Here is a 20605-nt window from a genome sequence, read left to right as displayed (position 1 = left end):
AGACACTTGTGAGTCCACTGCCGAACTACATATTGATATTTACTCTTCTTTTCCCTTCAAAGTTTCAGTCCAGCAGCTCACAGCTGAGCAGTGGGATGTTTTTCTACAGCCGATTCTTTTAAACTTGGCATTTTCCACAGGCATTTTACAACTCACACATGCTGGATGTGACTATTAATAAGCAAATACTGTATATATTTATTTGAATAGAAGTTTTAAGAATCATTTTTCAAGTCTTATAGGGTTAATTTTCACAACATTCTGACACCAGCTGCAACCAGAAGTGGTTTGAAAGATAGAAAATCAATCAAGAAATTGGTGGTATAAAAAAAAAAAAAAAAACTCCTCAGGAACATACATTAAAGTGTAAATTTAAAACTAATGGACTAAAAGATTGCAAAACCACCAGTGTGCTCCTTAAATCATCCACTGTCAGTGATTTAAATCCCCAGCTGATAGAAAAGACTGATTTTTCCACCCACAGCAAAAACTATGAAAAACTCGATTTTGCTGGTGGTTGGTGGTAATTTTTCACAATGAATGTTATGAGTAAAAGGAAAGGGAAGCAAAGAGCCACAAAGAAAAGACAGTGTGACTCCTTTAAAAGTACAAGCTGAAAAGTACTGATTCGGTGGAAAGATTTGCATTTTGTTTTGCAGACGCACTAAATAATGTGATACAAAACACATCAGCCCAGAAAATACTGTAGCAAACACGCACAATGCACCACATGTACAGTCAACACAGCTCAGATTACTAATCATTTTGTAATGCAGATCTCCATTTTTACAGTCTTTTAGTCACCATGCTGGACACCTTTCCTGAAGTTGTATTGGCCATAGAAATGTGGAGGACGGGTGGTAAAAACCTCATTCAATTTGCACAAGAAAATGCAGGAAAATATAAAGGAGCTGATAAAGAAACACAGTATGTGTGGATAAGATTAACAAACCCCAAATTGTGCTGCCTCAATAACAAGGTAAAATATCCCTGGCAGCACAATTCTTTAAATTGCTTACTTTAATAATGGAACATGTTTTGAGATTTTCGGCCTATTTCTGGATAGCAAACTGCATTAAAGTACACTTTTTCAGCAGTCAGGCTGTTACTGGGTTTCCACTCAGAGGAATATTGCCTTTTTTTCAGTTTCTCCAGGTCACACTGCTTGGCGACATCTGTGTCCTCAGTTGCAAAGGCGAAGTGCCAGGATGCTATTTTAATGTTCAATTCACAACGACTGGAAACCTGTGACTCCTCTAATATTCCATATGAGCGCACGGTTGGCGGATCATCAGGGTAAATGGCTTGTAGCATTAATGAGCTGCCTGGACTGGAATAACCATTGCTCAGGATATTATCTGCTGTAGATGGCTGTGAGATGAAAATAACAGTTTGCTCACAGACAAACGTGTAAATTATGTGCTTAACATTCAAAAACGCCTCCGGTCATTATTCTTGTGAAAGGCAACAAGAGCCTGCTACTCTGTCAGTTTGTGTGAAGAGGCTGCTTGATTCAAAGTTCATGGCCATTTAAATGCTGCAGTAATGCTACGTACTTCAAAAACTGTTTATTACAAAAGAAGTTTGCAAAAAATGCAGTGAGATAAGTTGACATATGGTGGTATTCACACCAGAACCTTTCGTTCATTGGCCCTTTGCCTTACTCGACATCAAATGTCTCTGAAGAGAATCAGGTCAATTACTCTGCAGAAAATCACCGACACCTAATCCCAACATGCCTCAAATCGCAGAACACTGTTGGAAATAAAGTGTACGTCTGTATGTTTGATTAAACTGGAAAATGTTGTTGTGTTTAGGGAATATGTGTTTATAAGTTGATAAAGAGAATGAGTAGATATGAAATTTCTTACCCGAGGAAAATCTCTGTCGCAGAGCAGGGGATCAGGAGGTTTATATCTCATGCTGCTTTTTACGATAACATATTAGGTTAACTTCTGGCATCTTTCCTTAATTGAGGAAGATTTTCATCATCCTATTTTAAAAATGTTGATTTAATTAATTCCTCTCTCCTTGGGTGACACCCATTTTGTTGTTTTCCCGCTTTTAATGTCTTCTCAACTCCTCTATTCCACTTCCTCAACCTCATGTTACCTTTGACTTTCAGTTTTCTGTCTCTGTCTTTTAACTTTGTTCTCAGTCACTGGACCTACGCTTTCTTATCTGTGCAGCTTCACCATCAGTCTATATATACAGTCATGGACAAAAATATTGGCATCCTAACACCTAAAACCACTTCTATTTGTTAATGTATATCGTCCTCTCTTATTCATAGGTCTTGATTGAAGTTTCGGATCTTCTATCCGATTTAGTGCTTAATACAGATATGTAGTCATTATAGTGGGTGACCTTAACATTCATGTAGATGCAGCCATTAACTGCCTCAACACTGCATTTAAATTATTATTATATTCAACTGACAGTGGCCTGTCAGTTTCATTGTACATTTTAATTAAAAGTGGCCAAACAAAAACAAATGTCTGTCTACACTTGTCTTTAGACGGGAAGGTTATTCTCTCTAAGATATAGGCAAGAAATTAGAGATTTCTTTAAAAAGTGTACACTGTAGTCTCCAGAGACGTGCTGCAGACCCAGCTCTCTGCCCAGCACTTAAACATGTCCTCCGTGGAAAGCTAATGCCTTGCTGCCCCCGAATTGGCTGCATTGTTAAATAAAACATGAGAGAGTGTAGCGTGCACGGACACTGTGCATAGGAGTCTCGCGTCAGCTGGCCTCATGGGCAGAGTTGCCAAGAAAAAACCCAGTAAAGATGGCAAATCTGAAGAAAGGATCAGAGTGGGCAAAGTCTTGTGGACTGATGAGTCAATATTTGAGGTGTTTGGATCCAACCAAGGAATATACAGAATGTCAGACACAGAGGTTATGAAACGAAGATAGATGATAACATGATGATGTGGAGATGCTTTTACAATGGATGGTTGTGTGATCTGCATCATGTACAAAGCATCCTCATTCAGCATGGATACCACTTCATGCCAATACTACTGGGCATGCAAACCCCTTTTTAATGTCACCTAAAAATGAGCAGATATAGTTATGCAAATAATCTTGAGCAAAGGACACTCTCTATAAAAAATGAATTTTGTTTCAGTTTATAAACAGTATTTTCAGTGCCAAGAGTTAGCTGTAACATCCAGAGGTGTCACAGCACTCTAGTGATTTCCTTATTTTCTGTTTTTGTCTCTCCTTTTTTTTGTGTGCATTTTTTGGCACTTGCTATGGTACCTGGCTTCAGTCTGTGGGCCGCTGGGAAATCATGTATAATCATACCAGTTGGTGCTGAGACAGGCTTTTTGAGCTTCTGTTTGTTCCCATAGACACATACACAGGTGAATCTGCTGCTGTATGCAAAGGCATCAACTCCAATTTCACCAGAGCAAAGATAGTTGTAATACTTATTGTTGTGTTGTACTAAAGAGTATTTTAATGTCTATTTTAGAAACACATTACACATCATATACGTAAAATATAATGATTTGCATAATATGAAGTTTAAATGATATGCACTAAGTAGACATACAATCTGGTGATTTTTACAACATTCAGTTAAAAATAGCTACACTAAATGTATTTCTGTTCTTTCCATCAGGCTGTCACGAGTCCTGCTCAGAGTGTCGTGGTCCAAGCCACCAGGAGTGTGTGTCATGTTCAGACCCGGCTGTCTTGCTCAAAGATGGAGAATGTGTCTCTGACTGTGGCTCTGGCTTCTACAGTCAAGGAGGCACCTGCTACGGTAAAGCTGACATATATCCACTCTGCACTTTTCAATATTAGGATTTTTGGATTATGTGGAACATTCCCACTGTTCCACGTGATAAGACACTTGGTCCATTACTGGTTATTAAAACAATTTAAGGTTGAAGTCAATGCTGAGGGCTAATTTATCCTAGGTGAATTACTTAACGCATAAACATGCAAGTCATGGGCTTAATATATCTGTTTGTTACAAAATCACTTTTCAAAAGTAATCCTACACCACTGTTTTTGCAGTGTCTATTTTCTGCTGCTGTGGGCGCAGTAATTGTGCTCTCTGATTTTTCCATAATAGTTTTCTACCAGGCATGATTGTTAAATGTCTCTGCAAAATGGCACAGGTCTTTGCTTTTGTTTACCAGAGAATTTTCAAATAGCAGAGGAAGAATCTACTATTTAAATGAAACTTTTGCCGCAGTGAAAATGGCGTAATGTGACTCCCACAAAAACAGAACAAATAGAGCATCAAGCAAAAAAGAATTTGCTTGAATTTTAAAACCAGAAATATTCTTTATGTCAGGTTAGATTTTGGGAAAATATGTAAAAATAGAGACATAAAATTTATACGGGAGGTTCCTTAGGGTTAAAACACAGACACAGAATATACAGTATTAGTGATACTGTCAGGGTCTAAACTCCGTGTCTAAAAATGTTTAAGAGAAAAAAAGCAACTAAAGTGCAGCCATCCATCTGAAATGAGTTTTCTATGCAGCCTCACTCCATGAGGAGGGAAAGTTGATATTTAAGCAGACAAGTTAGATGTCAGCGAATGTGCTAGTGCAGATAACTCCAATACCTTCTGAGACAATAAGAGGTTTATTGTTAGCGGTGAACTGGAGGTGAAGGTTTGTTTGGGCTTGTTTTTTTTTAACATCTCTTTGGAGCTTCTTGCCAGGATCCACTGCCAAAACGATAAGTCAGCAGAAGCCAGAGTTAGCAAACAAACAATAATAAAAAAATAAAAAAAATCCAATAATTAGCAGTCTTCTCTTTCACTAATGAGAATTTACAGCCTCTGTGAATAAAGAGATCCTTTATGAATATAGATGTTTTCTATTTTTGAGTGGTAAGATGGAGAGCAAGAATAGGCCTCCCTCAGGGTGACTTTGAACTTAGCAGCACATAGCTGAGCTCTTTTTTTTTTTTTTTTTTTTTTTTTTTTTGGTAAAAACCACCTGGAGGGGTTGAGTGAGGCCTTTTCTTTTCCCTCATATGGAAGAGTAGAAGCTCTCAGTGAGAAGCCGTCTTTTGGAAATGTCAAAACCTGGGGAACTTGGTTGGAAAAAAAAGGTCAAATCCATTAGAATTTGCCAGTTTATGCTTTTGAGGTCTGGTTTGAAATGTCAACATCTGGAGAGCGCTGAAGGGTTTTTACCTTCTGAATTCTCTCCTCAGGGTTTCCTGGATTAAATTTGATAGGTTTCCTGTGTTGTCCCCTCCAGCACAGTATAGGAATAGCTTTTACTCATACTAGCCTCTGCTCAGATGGAGTCCAAGATCCCTTTGACTGTGTTTGCAAGTTAGAATGTCATGTTGAAATGGATCGACGCACACACACACACACACACACACACTATTAAGCAGAATTGTGAGAAAGTTTACTTTTTAAGTCATAGCATTTGACCTGTTTGCAACTCGATGTTTTATAAAGACTTTACTGAATATTTCGTCAGTCTGTTTTTGTACTGCAACAGAAAGTACGAACCTATAGTAGTTGCCAGTAGTTGCTGTCTAGTCATAAGATGTTGCTCTTACTTGGCTGCAGTTCGTTAATTTTAAAGTGAACACAATGTCAGTCCAACCGGAAGTCATTAACATTTAGATCTTCTGCTTCACAGCCTGTGATTCGTCTTGTACCTCCTGTTTCCCTGACAATCCAAAGTGCATGACCTGCCCACCGGGGACCGCCTTGCATGATGGGAAATGTATTAACCAATGTCCACCTCAGCATTACATGGACAACCACAGCAGATGCAGAGGTAAGTCACTGAGTGCTACACCATGCTGCATTCTGAGCTCAAACACTCAGTCAAGCAGCAGTGCATACAGTAGCTGTCTGGTGCTCAGAACATGGGGCTACGTACTGAACTATAATGCTGACTGAATAATCTGCTTGAAAGATACAAACTATTATCGTTCTTTCCTTTTCTTCTCAGCCTGCCACAGCTCCTGTGCCTCATGTTGGGGTCCCTCTGTGTCCCAGTGTACACTGTGTCCGAGTGGACTTCTTCTCCACCAAGGCCAATGTGTGCAGGCCTGTGGGGAGGGACTGTACTCCCTGGACAACACCTGTCACAGTAACCTTCCTTCCATTTAAATTGACTGAACAATGTGTTAAATCCATTCAACATTGTTTAAAGGTTTTCAGTCTCTGCCAGTCTCACCTCTTGACCTCATCTCCCTTGGGTTCAGATTGTCACCCATCCTGTCGTTCCTGTGTGGGTCCTTTGGCCTCAGACTGCCTGCTCTGCCTCAAACCAGAGGAAGTTCTCCTGCCGCAGTCTATTCACCTCCACCACGGCATCTGCAGAGGTGGATGTTCCTCACACACCTTCCTAGATGACAAGCAGACATGCAGGGGTCAGTGCACAAGGTTTTTGGTTACGTGTTCTGCGTTATTTAGGGGAAGGTTGAGCTATTGTCTTTTACACTATTGGTCAATTTTGTTGAAAAGAGGCACCTCACAAATGTTTAACTTTGTTGCTATGGTGTTGATTTGGGGAGTACCTGTATTGTTTTGACCTTCCTTCTCTAAATTAAATCACATCTGCCCTTAGCTGAAAACTCCTTAAGTGCAGATGAGGTCATCTGGAGGAGTTCTGGAGGAACTATTGGACTGAAAATATCTCATTTTCTAGCACCCAGAAGACATAATCTGAATGAAAGCTAATGACAAAATCTGGATGTTTTTTTCAGGAATATATTTGGTTTTGATTATTCAAGCCAAATTATAATTTTCAGACAACCAGAAACTGTTACTGAAACAGTCCATTGGTCAGTCAAGTGACAACAAATGAATAGATCCCCACTTGGCAAATATTACACTATTACATTTTGACTAGTGTAAGTCAAATTAATATAATTTCTGATCCAATACATGGATCCATAGAGCAGTCACTGAAGAAATTCTTCAATTTTACCAGAATTTCAATTTCAAGAGCTCAGCCTCAATTATCCCACCATAAAGCCACAATAGACTGACAACTTCTAATATATCAAAGAAGCTTTTCCTTGGTCACAATACTAAATGTTTGAACAGAAGTTTGGCCTTGATTTAGTGTTTGGAAGGTGTGTGTGTGTGTGTGTGTGTGTGTGTGTGTGTGTGTGTGTGTGTGTGTGTGTGTGTGTGCATGTGCACATGTTTCTGTTTGGAAAAGGGAAATAGAGAATGTGAGTGGAGACACCTGATTAGGTTGTTTGTGACTGGGAAATTGGGTTTGTAATAGGCTAATTTCTAAGTTGGATTTTGGGTGTGATGTGATCATCTATCACACACAAACACACACTGTATCTACCACCTTCTTGCTTGAATGCAAGGGGATATTTTTTTGTGGTTCTAAAATGAAGCAGGAGAATAATGAAAGGAGAAAAAAAGCAGATTAAAAAGACCAAAATCAGTTTATACTACCTCCGTCATACCTCTACCAGTGTGCTAAGAAATTCTATCCATTTACCTCAGTCATTCAGTTTTTTGCCCACTGACCATCCTGCATCCAGTATTTTGGCAGGGAGAGCGGTATTTGTTCCAACCTGCTGTCTCTTCCTTTATGTGCTGCCAAGTCATTCGCCAACGTTGGTGATTGGTTCAGCTCCACTTTCTCTCACTTTACTTTTCACCTGCTGGATGTGCTGTTACCTGAAATGAGTTAAGCACAAACTGACAAATAGGGCTTTTATAACCAGTGCTTAAATGATAGTTTCTGGGACTGGCAGAGGGTAATGGGTGCATCATGTAGAGTGATTTTCTATGATAATTTCCGTACACTGAAAAAGAACGATGTCACTTTTTTATTTCAACATTAATATAATTTATTGTTTCTGCCAAGCAAGTTAACGCAGTTGTTTCCACTCATGTTATACTTATTCTACTGTTGTCTTTCAATAATAATTACTAGTTTCTGACTTTTGCATTTCTTGTTGGGGTTGTTCATAATGTACCTGTTGCAAAGAATCAGTTTTACTGTCTGAGTCTGACGCTCAAGTTCCCTGCTGACAAAACGTATGAGTAGCTGCTGATCCAACACTTGTATACACTGTGACATTTTGGTCCGTGCCAGACAAAAGGTGACCAGATGCGGCAATGTCCTTGCTTGTCTGGGACACAATTCAGACATTGTAGGAAATGTGTGATGACCATTTCACAATGTGACTGTGATGATGAACCACCACTGTGTTGACAAATAGCCAACCCAACACTGGCAACAAACTCACATATAATTAGAAGTTTTTACGGTAAATTTGTGTTGTGACTTGTGTTGTTGCCTACGGTACAGTAGGTGTTGTCCTCATGCCGTCTACGTACATCAGAAGTGATCTCATACCCACGTTTATCAGACCCATGTCACATAGTGTGGCTTGCAATAAACTCAGAAGATTGCTAAAATGTCACAGTCCTTCATCAGGTCTAGGAACAAAACCTGTTTTGTAAAGGTGAGATTGTGATCATGCTTTAAAGAAACTTCCGTAGACTGTTTGCAGGAAACAATGTGAACAGCAATCGACCCTGAGATGGATGATACCGAGATTAGCATCTGTAGGTATTGTACTGTAGCTCAGTATCCATCTTTAATGTAGTGAACAGACCTAGTCGGACTCTTGGGAAATGAAAACACAATCCAGAGCTTTAGTGCTGCCTTCACTATTGGATTACTCTATTATTTATCAAGGAAACTCAAACTTGCATTGGGTAGGTGGGGTATGGATGCCTCCGTTCTCACTTCTGTGATTTGAACACGAAGTAGAGGGATTGTAGGGGATGAGTGACATGGTAGACATGCAAAGTTTGAAGAAGACGTATATTGCAGGTGTGTCGGTGCAGATAAGTCATCAGTGTCTGTTTACAGTTCGTGAGCAGCTGTGCTTTGAGGTGTGAGTCCAATGATTGTGTCAATTATAGGGTGCCCTCAGAAATACCTTTAAAATTTCCTGTTATCTTGTTCCTAAGCTTGGAAAGATTATAATTTGTCGCCTCTATTGTTGATACCTTTTCCCCCATTCCTGTGTTGTTTGTCATGGGAGGAAGTGAGGCAGTCACAGTAGTCCTCAGATTTGTTGCTTGCAATCTCTTTAGGAGTGACAAAATAATTCTGTGAGAAACAAATGAGTTATCGTGGTTTTTGCCCCTGAATAATGGATATCCACAACCTGTTTGCTCGTTTATGTAATAAATTGAAGGGGCGAGGAGTGGGTGGGCTTGAGTCTGCCTCGCATTGATTTTAGGGACCCTGAGCTTGAAGGCATTCAGGTAATGGCACAATTTGTCACCTCGCAACCGTTTACTTTTAAGTTCCAAGCAGGTCAAGCATCTGGGAAGATTTTGTTTACTTAACCTGGAATTGAATAGCCCTTAGCAATATCGGATTCCCTTAATCACCTGGGAGGAGACAATTACCGATCGATAAAGAGTAGCTGGATTGCGTCTTCTAACACTCATTCATCTCTGTGATCACAAGGGAACAGCACTGGACCAATACGGGGGCTAAAGTAGGCTGAGTCCAAGTTTAACAATGTCATGCACCTACTTGCAAACTGTATGAGGAATGGAAAGTGTGTGTGCAGAGGGAATGGAAAGCACATTTTAGAGGCAATGCGATTACACACACGTTGAAAATAGAGATGCAAGTAGATGAAGGCGTCACTGTGGCAGCACAAACTGCAGCTGTGTGTGAGTTCACGTTGAAGAAGAAAAAAGCATATCCCTGGGTTTTAGGACTCTTCATGAACGCACACAGATGAGAAGGTGAGGAAGGCTGATAGGAACTAAGGACATGTGCTAGAACGTGTGGATCGAATAAAGTTGCTCTTATTAATACATGTTTGGTTTTGCTGAGATAATCATCATGCCACTGCCCTGATTCTTATTGTCTGATATGTGACGAGAGAAGGACTTCTGCTTGTTTCTGCTCACACTTTGCGTATGTCATGCAAAAAGCTGCACTGAGTTTGTCTCTGCCTGGTCCGAAAAACCAAACCGGGGCGCCGTTAAATTTCATTAGAGCATCATCATTTTGATGAGCTTATGCAATTTTGCAACATTTATTTATTTCACCAAGATTTGGTATTGATGATGATGATCTCTCGCATATCAAAAAGGTTCTCAGTGGGGTTAAGGCTGCCAACCCATGTGTGAAAATGATGTCTACCAGAACCACTCTCTTGCAATTTGAGCCCAATGACTTTTGCCATCGTCATCCATAAATATGCTTATGCCATCAGGTGGAAAAAAAAAAAAGTCTAGAAAAATGTGGTCATTTCATCATGTAGTCAGGAAATTAGCTGCTCATTGCATCAGTTAAGGTTGAATAAAAGTAATATGTAAAGCAGTTGCTCCATTCTGTTTTTATTTTTATTTTTTCTTAGTAACATAGGTTTCGTTAATGGAGTATCAGTGGGTCCAGGTGTACAGGTGGGAACAATGAAGGCTATTGTAAGAGCTGATGTGTGTGTAGTGCCCTGACAGCACCGACTGTCCTGTAGCTGAGGAGGATGAGTGTGTAAACAGGTACTTGAGACTTACAGACTCCAGTGTTTATGTGCACACACACGCACACACACACACACACACACACACAGACACACACAGACAGTGTGGGCTGGAGGTGACGAGCTATTTGATGCCTGAGAGCAAATTCCTGGCTGTAAATCCCTCTCGCCTCCAGTCAGCAGGCCTCCTGTGCAGTCAGAGATACTTGGTGTGTAGGAGGTTTAATGCTGCTCGATAAACAGATCAGGCTGCAGCACGGTCACGTGCCCAAAGGGTTAAACCCAACATGTTAAACTTTTTAAAACTCCACAAACATTAATTGTCTCTCGCGTGTTTACAGTTGTTTGTTTCGAACATCGGAACACACGATGTGTGTAATATTAATTCCTGGCTTCATCAGTATGTTAAAGCTGCAGCTTTTTATCAACACGTGTAGGTCACTTTTGTGAGGCTGTTCCTCATGGCTTCATTCAGACATGCCCATGACTGTGACGGAGACCATATGTGCTCCACTGGAAAGTATATCAAGTGGCACATGATAACATTGTGGACAAATGTGTGTGTGGTACTGAAAAATTATTTTGATGTTTAGGACATCCTCCAAAACAATCATGTTTTCCGTCTGGCTGGGATTAGGTCACAGGATTTTAAGCATCACTTGCTAGACTGTCATGGTTAGTGGGTTGGTAACAAGGTCTATTGTAAAGTCATAAAGTCACAACCTTTATGGAACAGTGACCAGGTTGTTCTTTCAGACATGAAGCTGACATGTTCAAAATAAAGGAAGTGTTTCAATGTTCTCTTACTGAGACCAGTTCACCTTCTTGACTCAACCAATAGCTTCAGATCCTGATAACATTACTGCACTGACGTCAAAAAATATGTCAGTCGTAACTTTTTGAGGAGCACTCTCTTATTTTATGACTTTGGGCACAAGCTTTATATCTCATACAAGTGGAAGAGATTAGGTTTGCTTGTAGTTTTGGTTTCTGATGTGGGACATCCTGCTTGGCTTAAAAGTGCACGTAGGTTTTTGTGTTTGCTTTGTTCCCTTCATAAGCAAGACTTTATGCCACTAAAAAGAGGCAGGGTTGAAGTCAGTGTATGTCATCTATAAGTTAGGGTTCTAGTGAAGAATTCAACTTTCATTCGAAATGACAGGCTCCATTCAGACTGGAGAGAAAAAGAATTCTTGATCCATTTGTACCTCTACTTCCACAAAAGTGTCTCTCAAAGGAGTGAATGGACTTTATATCAGAATGTCATAAAATAGCAAAAGCAATTTTAGCAATACATTAGACACTTTAGACGAATGAATACTAGCTGTTCATTTCAGTTTCTGTTGTGCAACACATAGAGGTCTTCTCTGCACTAATGTGATGATCAGCCCTGTACTGTACCAGGAAGATCATTTGCGGAAGGCATCGAGGAACACGCACACTCCCAAACTAAATCACAACCTCATCAACTGTGCCCACCTCAAATTATGGCCCTATCGGCGCAAAACAAAGTAACGAATCGGATGCTCTGAATGTGTGCTCCAGATAATGTGTGATGAGAATGCCTGTGCACATGAATTTGGGTACTACAGGAATCAATATGCACTCTCCGCTTTGCAACAAATTAGATATCCAAGGTGCAATAACAGAATGAGAGGCTGCCTATCACTCTTACTGCGTCCTTTTATTAATGAAATAAGTATGACAGGAAGCCTGTTTAATATGCCTCTGAGTGTGTGTTTGCTCTTTGCCTGTTGATGTGAAGGATGTTTGAGGCTTGTGTTTGGCAGCATGAGCTGGATGTGTGCTTATCTCACACAGATGTGACCAAGAAGAGTCGGTACTGGTGGTGTGTTTACGGATGAACAGACATGTCAGTGGGTGGTAAACTCAATCATGAAAACATATGGGCTTGTCTTCTCGTCTCAGCTAACCAATTAAGCTGCCATATTTGCCGGAGAAGAAGGGGTTCGCGGTTAGGCAGCGTGGAGAAGGTGGGCGATGATGGGGTGTCAGATTGACGGTTTTGGCTGACACTGCTGTGACTTTAAAAGGTCCTGTCTCTGTCACTGAGGTGCTCCATGAGGGTAAATGTTTTTGCAGGTTGAGAAACCACATATACACCCTCCCCCCCCCCCCCCCCCCCCCCCCCCCCCCACACACACACACACACACCACACACTGGTGTGTTGGCGCAGGTAGAGTAGCAGTCTGCTTCTGCCAGTGGCTGTCATGCAGTGTGTACACAAGACCCGGATACAGATGACAGCTCTCTGAAAGAATCCAGAAGATGAGTAATTATAAACACACACATTCTTGAGTGCTGTATACCAAAAAAAGTCAGGTAGTCCACACACACACACACACACACTTGATGCTCCAGGCTGGTGGGTGACAGGCCTTTTGTCTTTCATTCCCACAAGCAGCCGGTTGGTCCGTAGCTCCACTCGTCTGCCAGTGCTGATAGCGTTGCTCCGCTATTTGTCTTCATGCTGCCAAAGCAGACATCAAAGCCTACACAAAAGGCTTGTTTCTGGGCAGCTGTGGTGTGAAGGGAGTGGTGGCATAGAGGGGAACAGTAACTAATCCAGGGAAAAGGGAGGTTCCATGAATTTGAGGTATTTCATTGTTGTAAGTATTGTGTAAGTATTTCAGTAGTGAATACATTTTTCACTGATGAAGCAAAATTGAAAGTGAAGCTAAATTTGAAGCTGCCCCAAGAGCACTGTGGACAAAAATGCAGAACAGCAGAGAGCCATGGTCTGTGTAACATTTTCTATTTAGAATTTTAAAAGTTGAATTCAGTGCTCTAAAATCTCATCTTCCATTGATTTTTAATTTTCACTATTATGATGTCCCAAAATAGAGAGTTTGAGTATACGAGTTCCTACTTCTATTCGTGCTTGAGAAGCTTCGGAGCCCAAAATATAAGCCCTCAAATTAGCTTGCATCTAATTGGTCAGTGGAGCAGCTCAGGAGTGCTGATTTCAGATAAGAGGATATGAAGGAGCCATCTCAGCCTGGGACTATCTGGCTTTACAGGGACCAATATGGACCCCATGATGAAAGAGAAGAGACATTTCTATGTACAAATAAAGATCACAGACTACTTGCTGCCATCTTGAATGGATGGTAATCAGTTGCAGCCATATGAACTGGCTCATTTAGACTGGTAGTTATTTTTATTATATTCTAGCGCCAGCGGCTGCACCTTTTTAAATATGCATCAGGTAAAGTTGGGATCTAACTTTAATCTATTTTTAGCTCCTTGTCCCCTGTGCCAAAACACAGGCTAGCTAATGCTAACACTTTAAGGTATGAGAGCTTTGTCAAACGATGAGCTGTTTACATGAGCCCACACTATTTCAGAGACCTCTGCCCACGTTACATTTAGTAGAAAAAATGCCAATAAACTCACCAAAAGATGCCGAGTAAAGTTGTCTCTGTAGCCATGAGAAGTCTGGAGGAAGGACTTGAATCTTGCGACAGCCGTGTGAAGGAGTAAGATGAACTGCTCCACTGACCCTCCCAAGCTTCTCAAGCACGAATCATATATAATCTACTCTGATTTTCAAATTTGTTATCTTTGGGTTTAGTGTCAGACAATATATTTATAGGTCCAAAATATATTAATTTCAGATTTATCTGTGAAATGAAATTTTAAGTTTAAAAGACTGAATTTAGTTGTCCAACTTTTTTTATTTTTATTATTATTTTTTTTTTTAAATTTGCAAATAGAAATTCAACCACCTAAAGACTTTATCCAAACTTGTCTAAATACAATTTTAGTGTCAGGCAACAACACTTATACTAGAAAGAGAAATTTAAACATTACATTCAGACTGCACTCATAATGTAATTTTCACATTTTGTTTTTTAATTTATTAATTAAAAGTTTTGCTGTCCTGTGTTTCTTTTGCTGAATGTAAAGCCAGTTTGGTTTTACACTGGTGTTTGAATGATGCTAAAGAGATACACTTCCCCTTATCTCTTACTGATTCGTGTATTTTCTGTGTTTAATAAATAATATGTGATTACACCTTACATCACTTCTGAGCAGTACAATTTTAAACAGGTAAACCCTTCTGCCCTTTGGAGGCCCAGTTACCTGTTTTAGATTCCTCACTTACAATTACAAAACAGATTTTGATTCTTCTACATATTAATTATTCTAAAACTATCACAGAGGAAGTTTTATGTTCTCTAAAGTAAACAGAGCAGTAGAGCATATTTGAGAAGGCTTTGCTGGCGGGTGGCCGTCTTGGACCAGACTCTCTGAGCTGGCACTGACCCTAGTGTTAATGTGTAACTTCTGATTGGTGGAACTGGCTGCAGGCCTCATCCAAGTGTTACTTCTCTTCTAGCTGGCAGAGCTGACAAAAAGCTCTTGAGAATCAGATTCAGAATATGGCAGCAGGGAAAGAAGAAGATACAGCAGAGTGGCTGCAAGATAACGAAAGTGGTGGAGAACATTGGCTGCAGTTCAGCTACAGATGCATAGGCTGTTTGTTTAGGTGTATATGTGTTTAGCAGTAAGAGTAGTTCTTAATTTAGTTTGGATGCATTTCTGCAACAGTAGAGCTAAATTAGTCATGTAGTGGACTTCTCATCATGCTCCAGCAGTGGGCTTTTTTGTATCTGCAGCAATAGGAAGTAAAAGAAGTTGAAAAGCATGTTTTGTACTGATACTGTACAAAGTTTTAGACCTAGAAAATTCTACACTATTATTTATATTTATTTATTTATCTTTTTTGTGTTGTGGTGGGAATGTAGTGAAGAGAGCTTTTTTTGTTTCTTGTGGTGAATATAACTGTTCCATCTATCCTTTCCAGAGTGTCATCCCTCCTGCTGGCAGTGTACCGGGCCGTCTGCAGACAACTGTACGTCCTGTCCCTCCCCGTCCAGCTTGCATGAAGGACGCTGTGTCCCCAGCTGCCTACAAGGCTTCTTTATCCAAGACAATCAGTGCCAAGGTAAGGATGCAAACGCCTTAACCCTAAAACCATAATATTCTAAACGCACGTTAAGGCAGTGAGGTTGGATGACGTGTCCTTACTCTACAAAGATGTTCCATTTTCAAGGCCGGAATCTGGCCCTAGGAGTGCAAGAGCATGGGTTTTACTGTTTAGTTATGTTTTTATATATATTTTTAGGGGTAGGGCAATGCGATACAGTGTTGCTTAGAACTGTTTATACTAATCCTTACACGATCCTTTATCCTAGTTCCTGTTTGCATCGTGATAAATTCGGTCAGCTGTACACAGCTAAATTCACCAGTGACACTGTCCAAAATATACTTGAAACACTCTCACGATTAGTGTAACACTGGTGATTTTGCTGTGTACCTGCATACTTGGTTTTGTTCGGCACCTGATCTCCCTGATATTCTCTAGAGTCCATGTCAGGCTCAAACAGGCTAAATTAACACACAGTAGAATTATCGCCTTTCTGACAGTTTCAGCCTAAAACCTGAGAAATTACAACATTGTGAAAGTAGAATTCATGGCAGAGCCACTGTATTGGATGGCATTAAATTGCTCAGTTGGTCATGATGTTATGCCTGATTGGTGTAGGGTGTTTAGTTTAGTGGGTGTAAGCAAAAGCAAGAAAATTTGCAAAAAGTGATTTAAGTGTTATAAAGAGAATTTTCTTCTCACAGAAAAAGTGAGGTCAGTGGTAAAAGCTTATATCTTGCTGTTAAAGTGGTATAAGTGAATGTCTTATTTATTAGGCAAATTGGTACCAATCTCACCAAAATTACAGCGTTTAGCTGTAATTTAATTACAGCGTTTAGCTGTAATTTTGTCGTCCTTAGCCGTAAACCAAATTTGACAAATTAAACAAGCACCAGCAGAAGGGAGCATCAAGGTCAGATTTACTCATATCTTACATCAAAATACAATAAAGTGTAGATTTGTGGTAGCTAACAGCATATTGCCCACTGAAAACAGCCTCTTCTACCTGTGTACACCCTCCTCTTCCTTCTGGCCAATTGTGTTAATGAAAATCCATTTACACTAATCTCACATTCATTACCTGGTGTCGGACCTGATTTAAAGCTAGATGATCATATTCAATCATCAGTCTACCCGCTTTGTCTTCTGGATTTTCTTTGTTTATCTGAAAGGATTTCTTTATAGTATTTTGTTCTCCAAACGTTAGCAGAGTATTTGAAATGGCAGGTACAGATGGACACCTAGACCGTTAAGAAAAATAATGGGCTCAGATTAACTTTCCCTTGGGATACCAAAATTAATGGCCTCTGTTTGCGTACTCGGCCTCTTCTCCCGTTTTGTTGATTTAGAAGCTGCCTAGCTATGATCCAAACAAGTATTGCATTTTGTGTCTTGAAGAAAGTAAACTTCTCCTGGAAAGTTTTGTTTCTGGTAAATTCTAGTGCAAGACAATAATTAACAGCGTGTGGATTTGTATTATTATTATTGCAATGAGGCAAATGATTATAGGTAACGGGAAAGCAGCTGCTCATGTTGACGGAGAACTCAGCAACTCTACAGCTGTACAGAGGTGGTCATTAATTTCAAAGGTTTTGTTATATGCTACATGTACTTTATTCAGTCTCTGCTGCTGCAGTTAGTTGCTGACTTGTAAATGAGCTCTGATAAACTCGCTTTATCCTTCCTGCTCTGCACCAAGACGCCGACAAACTGGCAGACTTGCTTGAGAGGAGATTAATATCCAGCAGATACAGAGATGGTAGAGGCCAACAGAAGAGCTACAAGGAAATTGAATCTTTGTTTCGTATTTATCAGGTGGCTGGAAAACGCGGCTTCAAATTGCTATGCATGTGTGTCTAGCAAACCGCTTTCTCTCCGGAAGTCGGTGCTTTAGTGTATTCCTATGAACTTTATTGTTTAAATATGTTATAGTTAATAATATTTGGACAGTAATTAATAATAACCTCCATCTTGAATACTGTCTCTTACGCCTCTATGGTGTTTTTATCCCTGGTCTTTCCCTCCCTGAACTCTAAATCTTCTTACCCCCCCTTTGCATTTTATCACCTTATCTCTCCCTCTCCCCTTTCTATTTTCTTCTTCCCTCTATCCTCCACTATAATCTCTCAATAACCTTTCCTCCCACCACCTCCACTTCCCTGTCTTTTATGTCTTTCTTACATAACTTTCATCACCACTATAACTTTTTTGCCTGATTTTGATTCTTTTTTTCTGTCTCTCACCTGTGACCCTCTCTTCCCTTCATTCCCCCCCCATGCAGCATGCCACCCATCCTGCCAGACGTGCTCCGGCCCCTCCCAAGCCGACTGCACCTCCTGCCCCCAGCTGGCCTCCCTAGAAAGTGGTCACTGCAGGACGAACTGCAAAGAGGGGAATTTCCTCAATGTCGTCACTGGAGAGTGCCTCAGTAAGTCAGCCTGCGAGTGTGTATGTGTGTGCGCGGTGTCATGGACCTTCTTACAATAGGTCATTTGGACGAAGTTTTCTTGCCACGATTGCTATGTTGCTTCACTGCTGTATTTTCAGCCTGAGTGACCCCAATGGGAAGGGGCCCACCAACACTGGCAGGGTTAGGCCCTTACCCTGCCCGCTGAGGTTTGCACACCTACACACGCAGACATGACAAGTCTTGTGTGTGTCTGTAGCTCCAATTACTTAATGGAAGTGCCAACCAGCTTTGTAAAGCAGATGTTCTGAAGCTCTTTTTCTCTGGGATTTATTTTCTCCAGGGCATGTGGTTTTAATCCTGCCTGGAGAATTTATGTGCGTAATTCTTCACTCCCACTCTGTAATAATTTAAATTAAAGCCACTTTCACACATGCACTGGAATCCTGGAATTCTCCAGACTTTATCTAGGGGCTGTGTGTGTGAGAACACAGATGTCTGGGTGAGATGCTATTGAGATTATCCGGACTTTATCCTGTGAGTAGTACAAAGTATGGATTACGTGCACGAGCCTGTGCATGGAGCACGCCGCTTCGTCCAAAATTGTCAATTTAAAGTGAGTGAGTGTGTTTTCAAAGTTTCTCTCACTCAATTGCCACAGGATGTCATTTTTTTTTAGATGCACATCTCCTATGTGCTGTGCACAAAGCACAGTTACTTGCAGCCTAATCTTTCTGTCATGTTGTGCCTACTGTACGCGCTGATCCCTCACTAAAAACAAGTCTCTCTTGTGAGCATGCTTCTGACTCTGACAATCTCCTGCTGTACAAACGCACCTGATGTTGTTCGTATACTTCACCATTAAAAAGGAGTCAACATTTGATATAATGAAATACGCAGCAGATTTAAGCCATACCTAATTATAATAATATGCATCTTATGCTTCTGTGTTAAGTGAGTTATATGCTATAACTCACTTTTGCTTTACACAAAATGTGCTTCATGTCTCTTACTCCCCGCCTCCTCTTCAACTCCTCTGTGTCTCTCTGAGGAGGCTTTTGAGGAGCACAGAAAATAATTAATTTTCCACCTCCCCCCTGTAACCTCAGTCTGAATGAGGGTTTAGATTGATATGTTTCTAATCCCGCAGTCTGTTTCTGTTGAATTGGTGGGTCAAAAAGATGTACAGGGCTACAAGCTAAAGTCATGGTTTCCACTGAGTTTGCTTAAAGCTCATCTAAAGACTGAAGATTTGGTGAAAAGCTGAGAGATTTCAAATAGGCTTTAGCGACAAAAATATGCAAATCGATCCATTTTGTCTAAGCACCAGTCGTCCTGATTCTCTCTCCTACCTAAAAACGGGCTAAATCCCAGACGCTTGCATGATGCTTTTTTCAGTAGGTTTATGATTTCTAGCAGCTGCTGTAGTTGGCTACCGAGGCATCTTCAAATAAATTATAAGAATATGTCATCTCAAGAAGCCATATTTACTTTGGAGTAGTCACATTTGGATGACTGACAGTTGGAGCTCTTGAAGTCTTGGATGGACATTAAACTGGTTTGGTCATTAGTGAAAAACATGCACAACTGTGTTGGAAAATATCTTCCTTCTTTGATTGGAAAACAGTTCTTTGATAAAGATGCAAATCTGTATTCATGAGCATCCTGGGAGCGAGACAACTGGCAAGGCATGTTTCAGTAACATATCCCACCACTGACTCTCATGTTCAGTTTTGTAGAGCAATGAAAGTGAGCTGAACTTAACAATGAAACATTGTCGATGCCTGATAAAACAGCAATTTCATTTAGGTCAAATTCACCATGGCAACCTGTGTTCATGGGCATTGTAGCATGTACAGTAAAGAGGTTGAAATAAAACTAATACTGTATCTACTTACATTATCTAGTATTCAACACACACGCATTAAAAAAGAAAAATTGTGAGTTCAGCTTGTGAAGGTGATGACCTTGCAAGTTACTTCTACAAAGGTAACTTTACTTTTTTAGGGTGAGGGGGAGAACCTCAAAGCAACTTTCTTTTGATTTGTTTCTAATAAACACTGGGCTAAGGTACTTAACACCTCCAAACCCTGCTTCTCATTGTGCACAAAAAAAGGCTGTTTGCTTTTGCCAAGCAAAACATGATAAACTACCAGACAACAGATAAATGGAAAAGGTAAGATTGGAGTGTTTATGTGTATAGCGAGCTCCCCCCCCCCCCCCCTCCCCTCTCACTGCTGGTTAATAAAATGAGTTTTTACCTATCTGGACTGTTGGCTGCAGATTAAAACAGCCGTGTTTACACGATGGGAAGCAAGCAAGGAAGAGATAGCAGGGGGTAAACAGAAACTGATGGAAAAAAGAGATGCACACACTTTTAATTACAGTTTTTGATGACACACACTGTTTGGAGATGTGGAACTCCAACCAGATATTAGCTCTTACACACACACACACGTATGTACTCGTATGTGCAGAGACACACTGCAGGCTTACACACACACACAAGCAGATAAGCATGGTTGAACACACACATTTGTTTGCAAACACACACACACCCCCTAATCTCAAATGGGTCAAGCTCAGCCAAACTCTAGTTAATAAAAGATGGCTGGTGGCACTTCTGGGCCACAGAAATACTGGGGTCATCATTTCTGCATGGCCAGGAAAAACACACACATGCTTGTTGTTCTGAAGATATGAGGACACAGCTATGCATCGCCGCACCACTTTACTCTTACCCCAACCA

The 20605-nt window shown here is 40.5% G+C and overlaps 1 protein-coding gene across 3 annotated transcripts in view; it reads left to right on the top strand.

Annotated features, from left to right (window-relative positions):
* Positions 1–20605, top strand: part of fras1 (Fraser extracellular matrix complex subunit 1) — a 219048-nt gene that overhangs the window by 103137 nt on the left and 95306 nt on the right. For all 3 annotated transcript variants that reach the window (XM_067521433.1, XM_067521432.1, XM_067521430.1), the window contains exons 14-19: positions 3629–3772; positions 5631–5771; positions 5949–6089; positions 6205–6372; positions 15327–15467; positions 17731–17877. In XM_067521433.1, the coding sequence (XP_067377534.1) occupies positions 3629–3772; positions 5631–5771; positions 5949–6089; positions 6205–6372; positions 15327–15467; positions 17731–17877 (882 nt within the window). The remainder of the gene's footprint in view (positions 1–3628; positions 3773–5630; positions 5772–5948; positions 6090–6204; positions 6373–15326; positions 15468–17730; positions 17878–20605) is intronic.

The sequence above is a fragment of the Channa argus genome, chromosome 11 (genome assembly GCF_033026475.1).
Source record: "Channa argus isolate prfri chromosome 11, Channa argus male v1.0, whole genome shotgun sequence".
Lineage (NCBI taxonomy): Eukaryota > Metazoa > Chordata > Actinopteri > Anabantiformes > Channidae > Channa > Channa argus.
The sequence above is the reverse complement of the archived record's forward strand: the minus strand, read 5'-3'. Positions and strand labels throughout refer to the sequence as shown.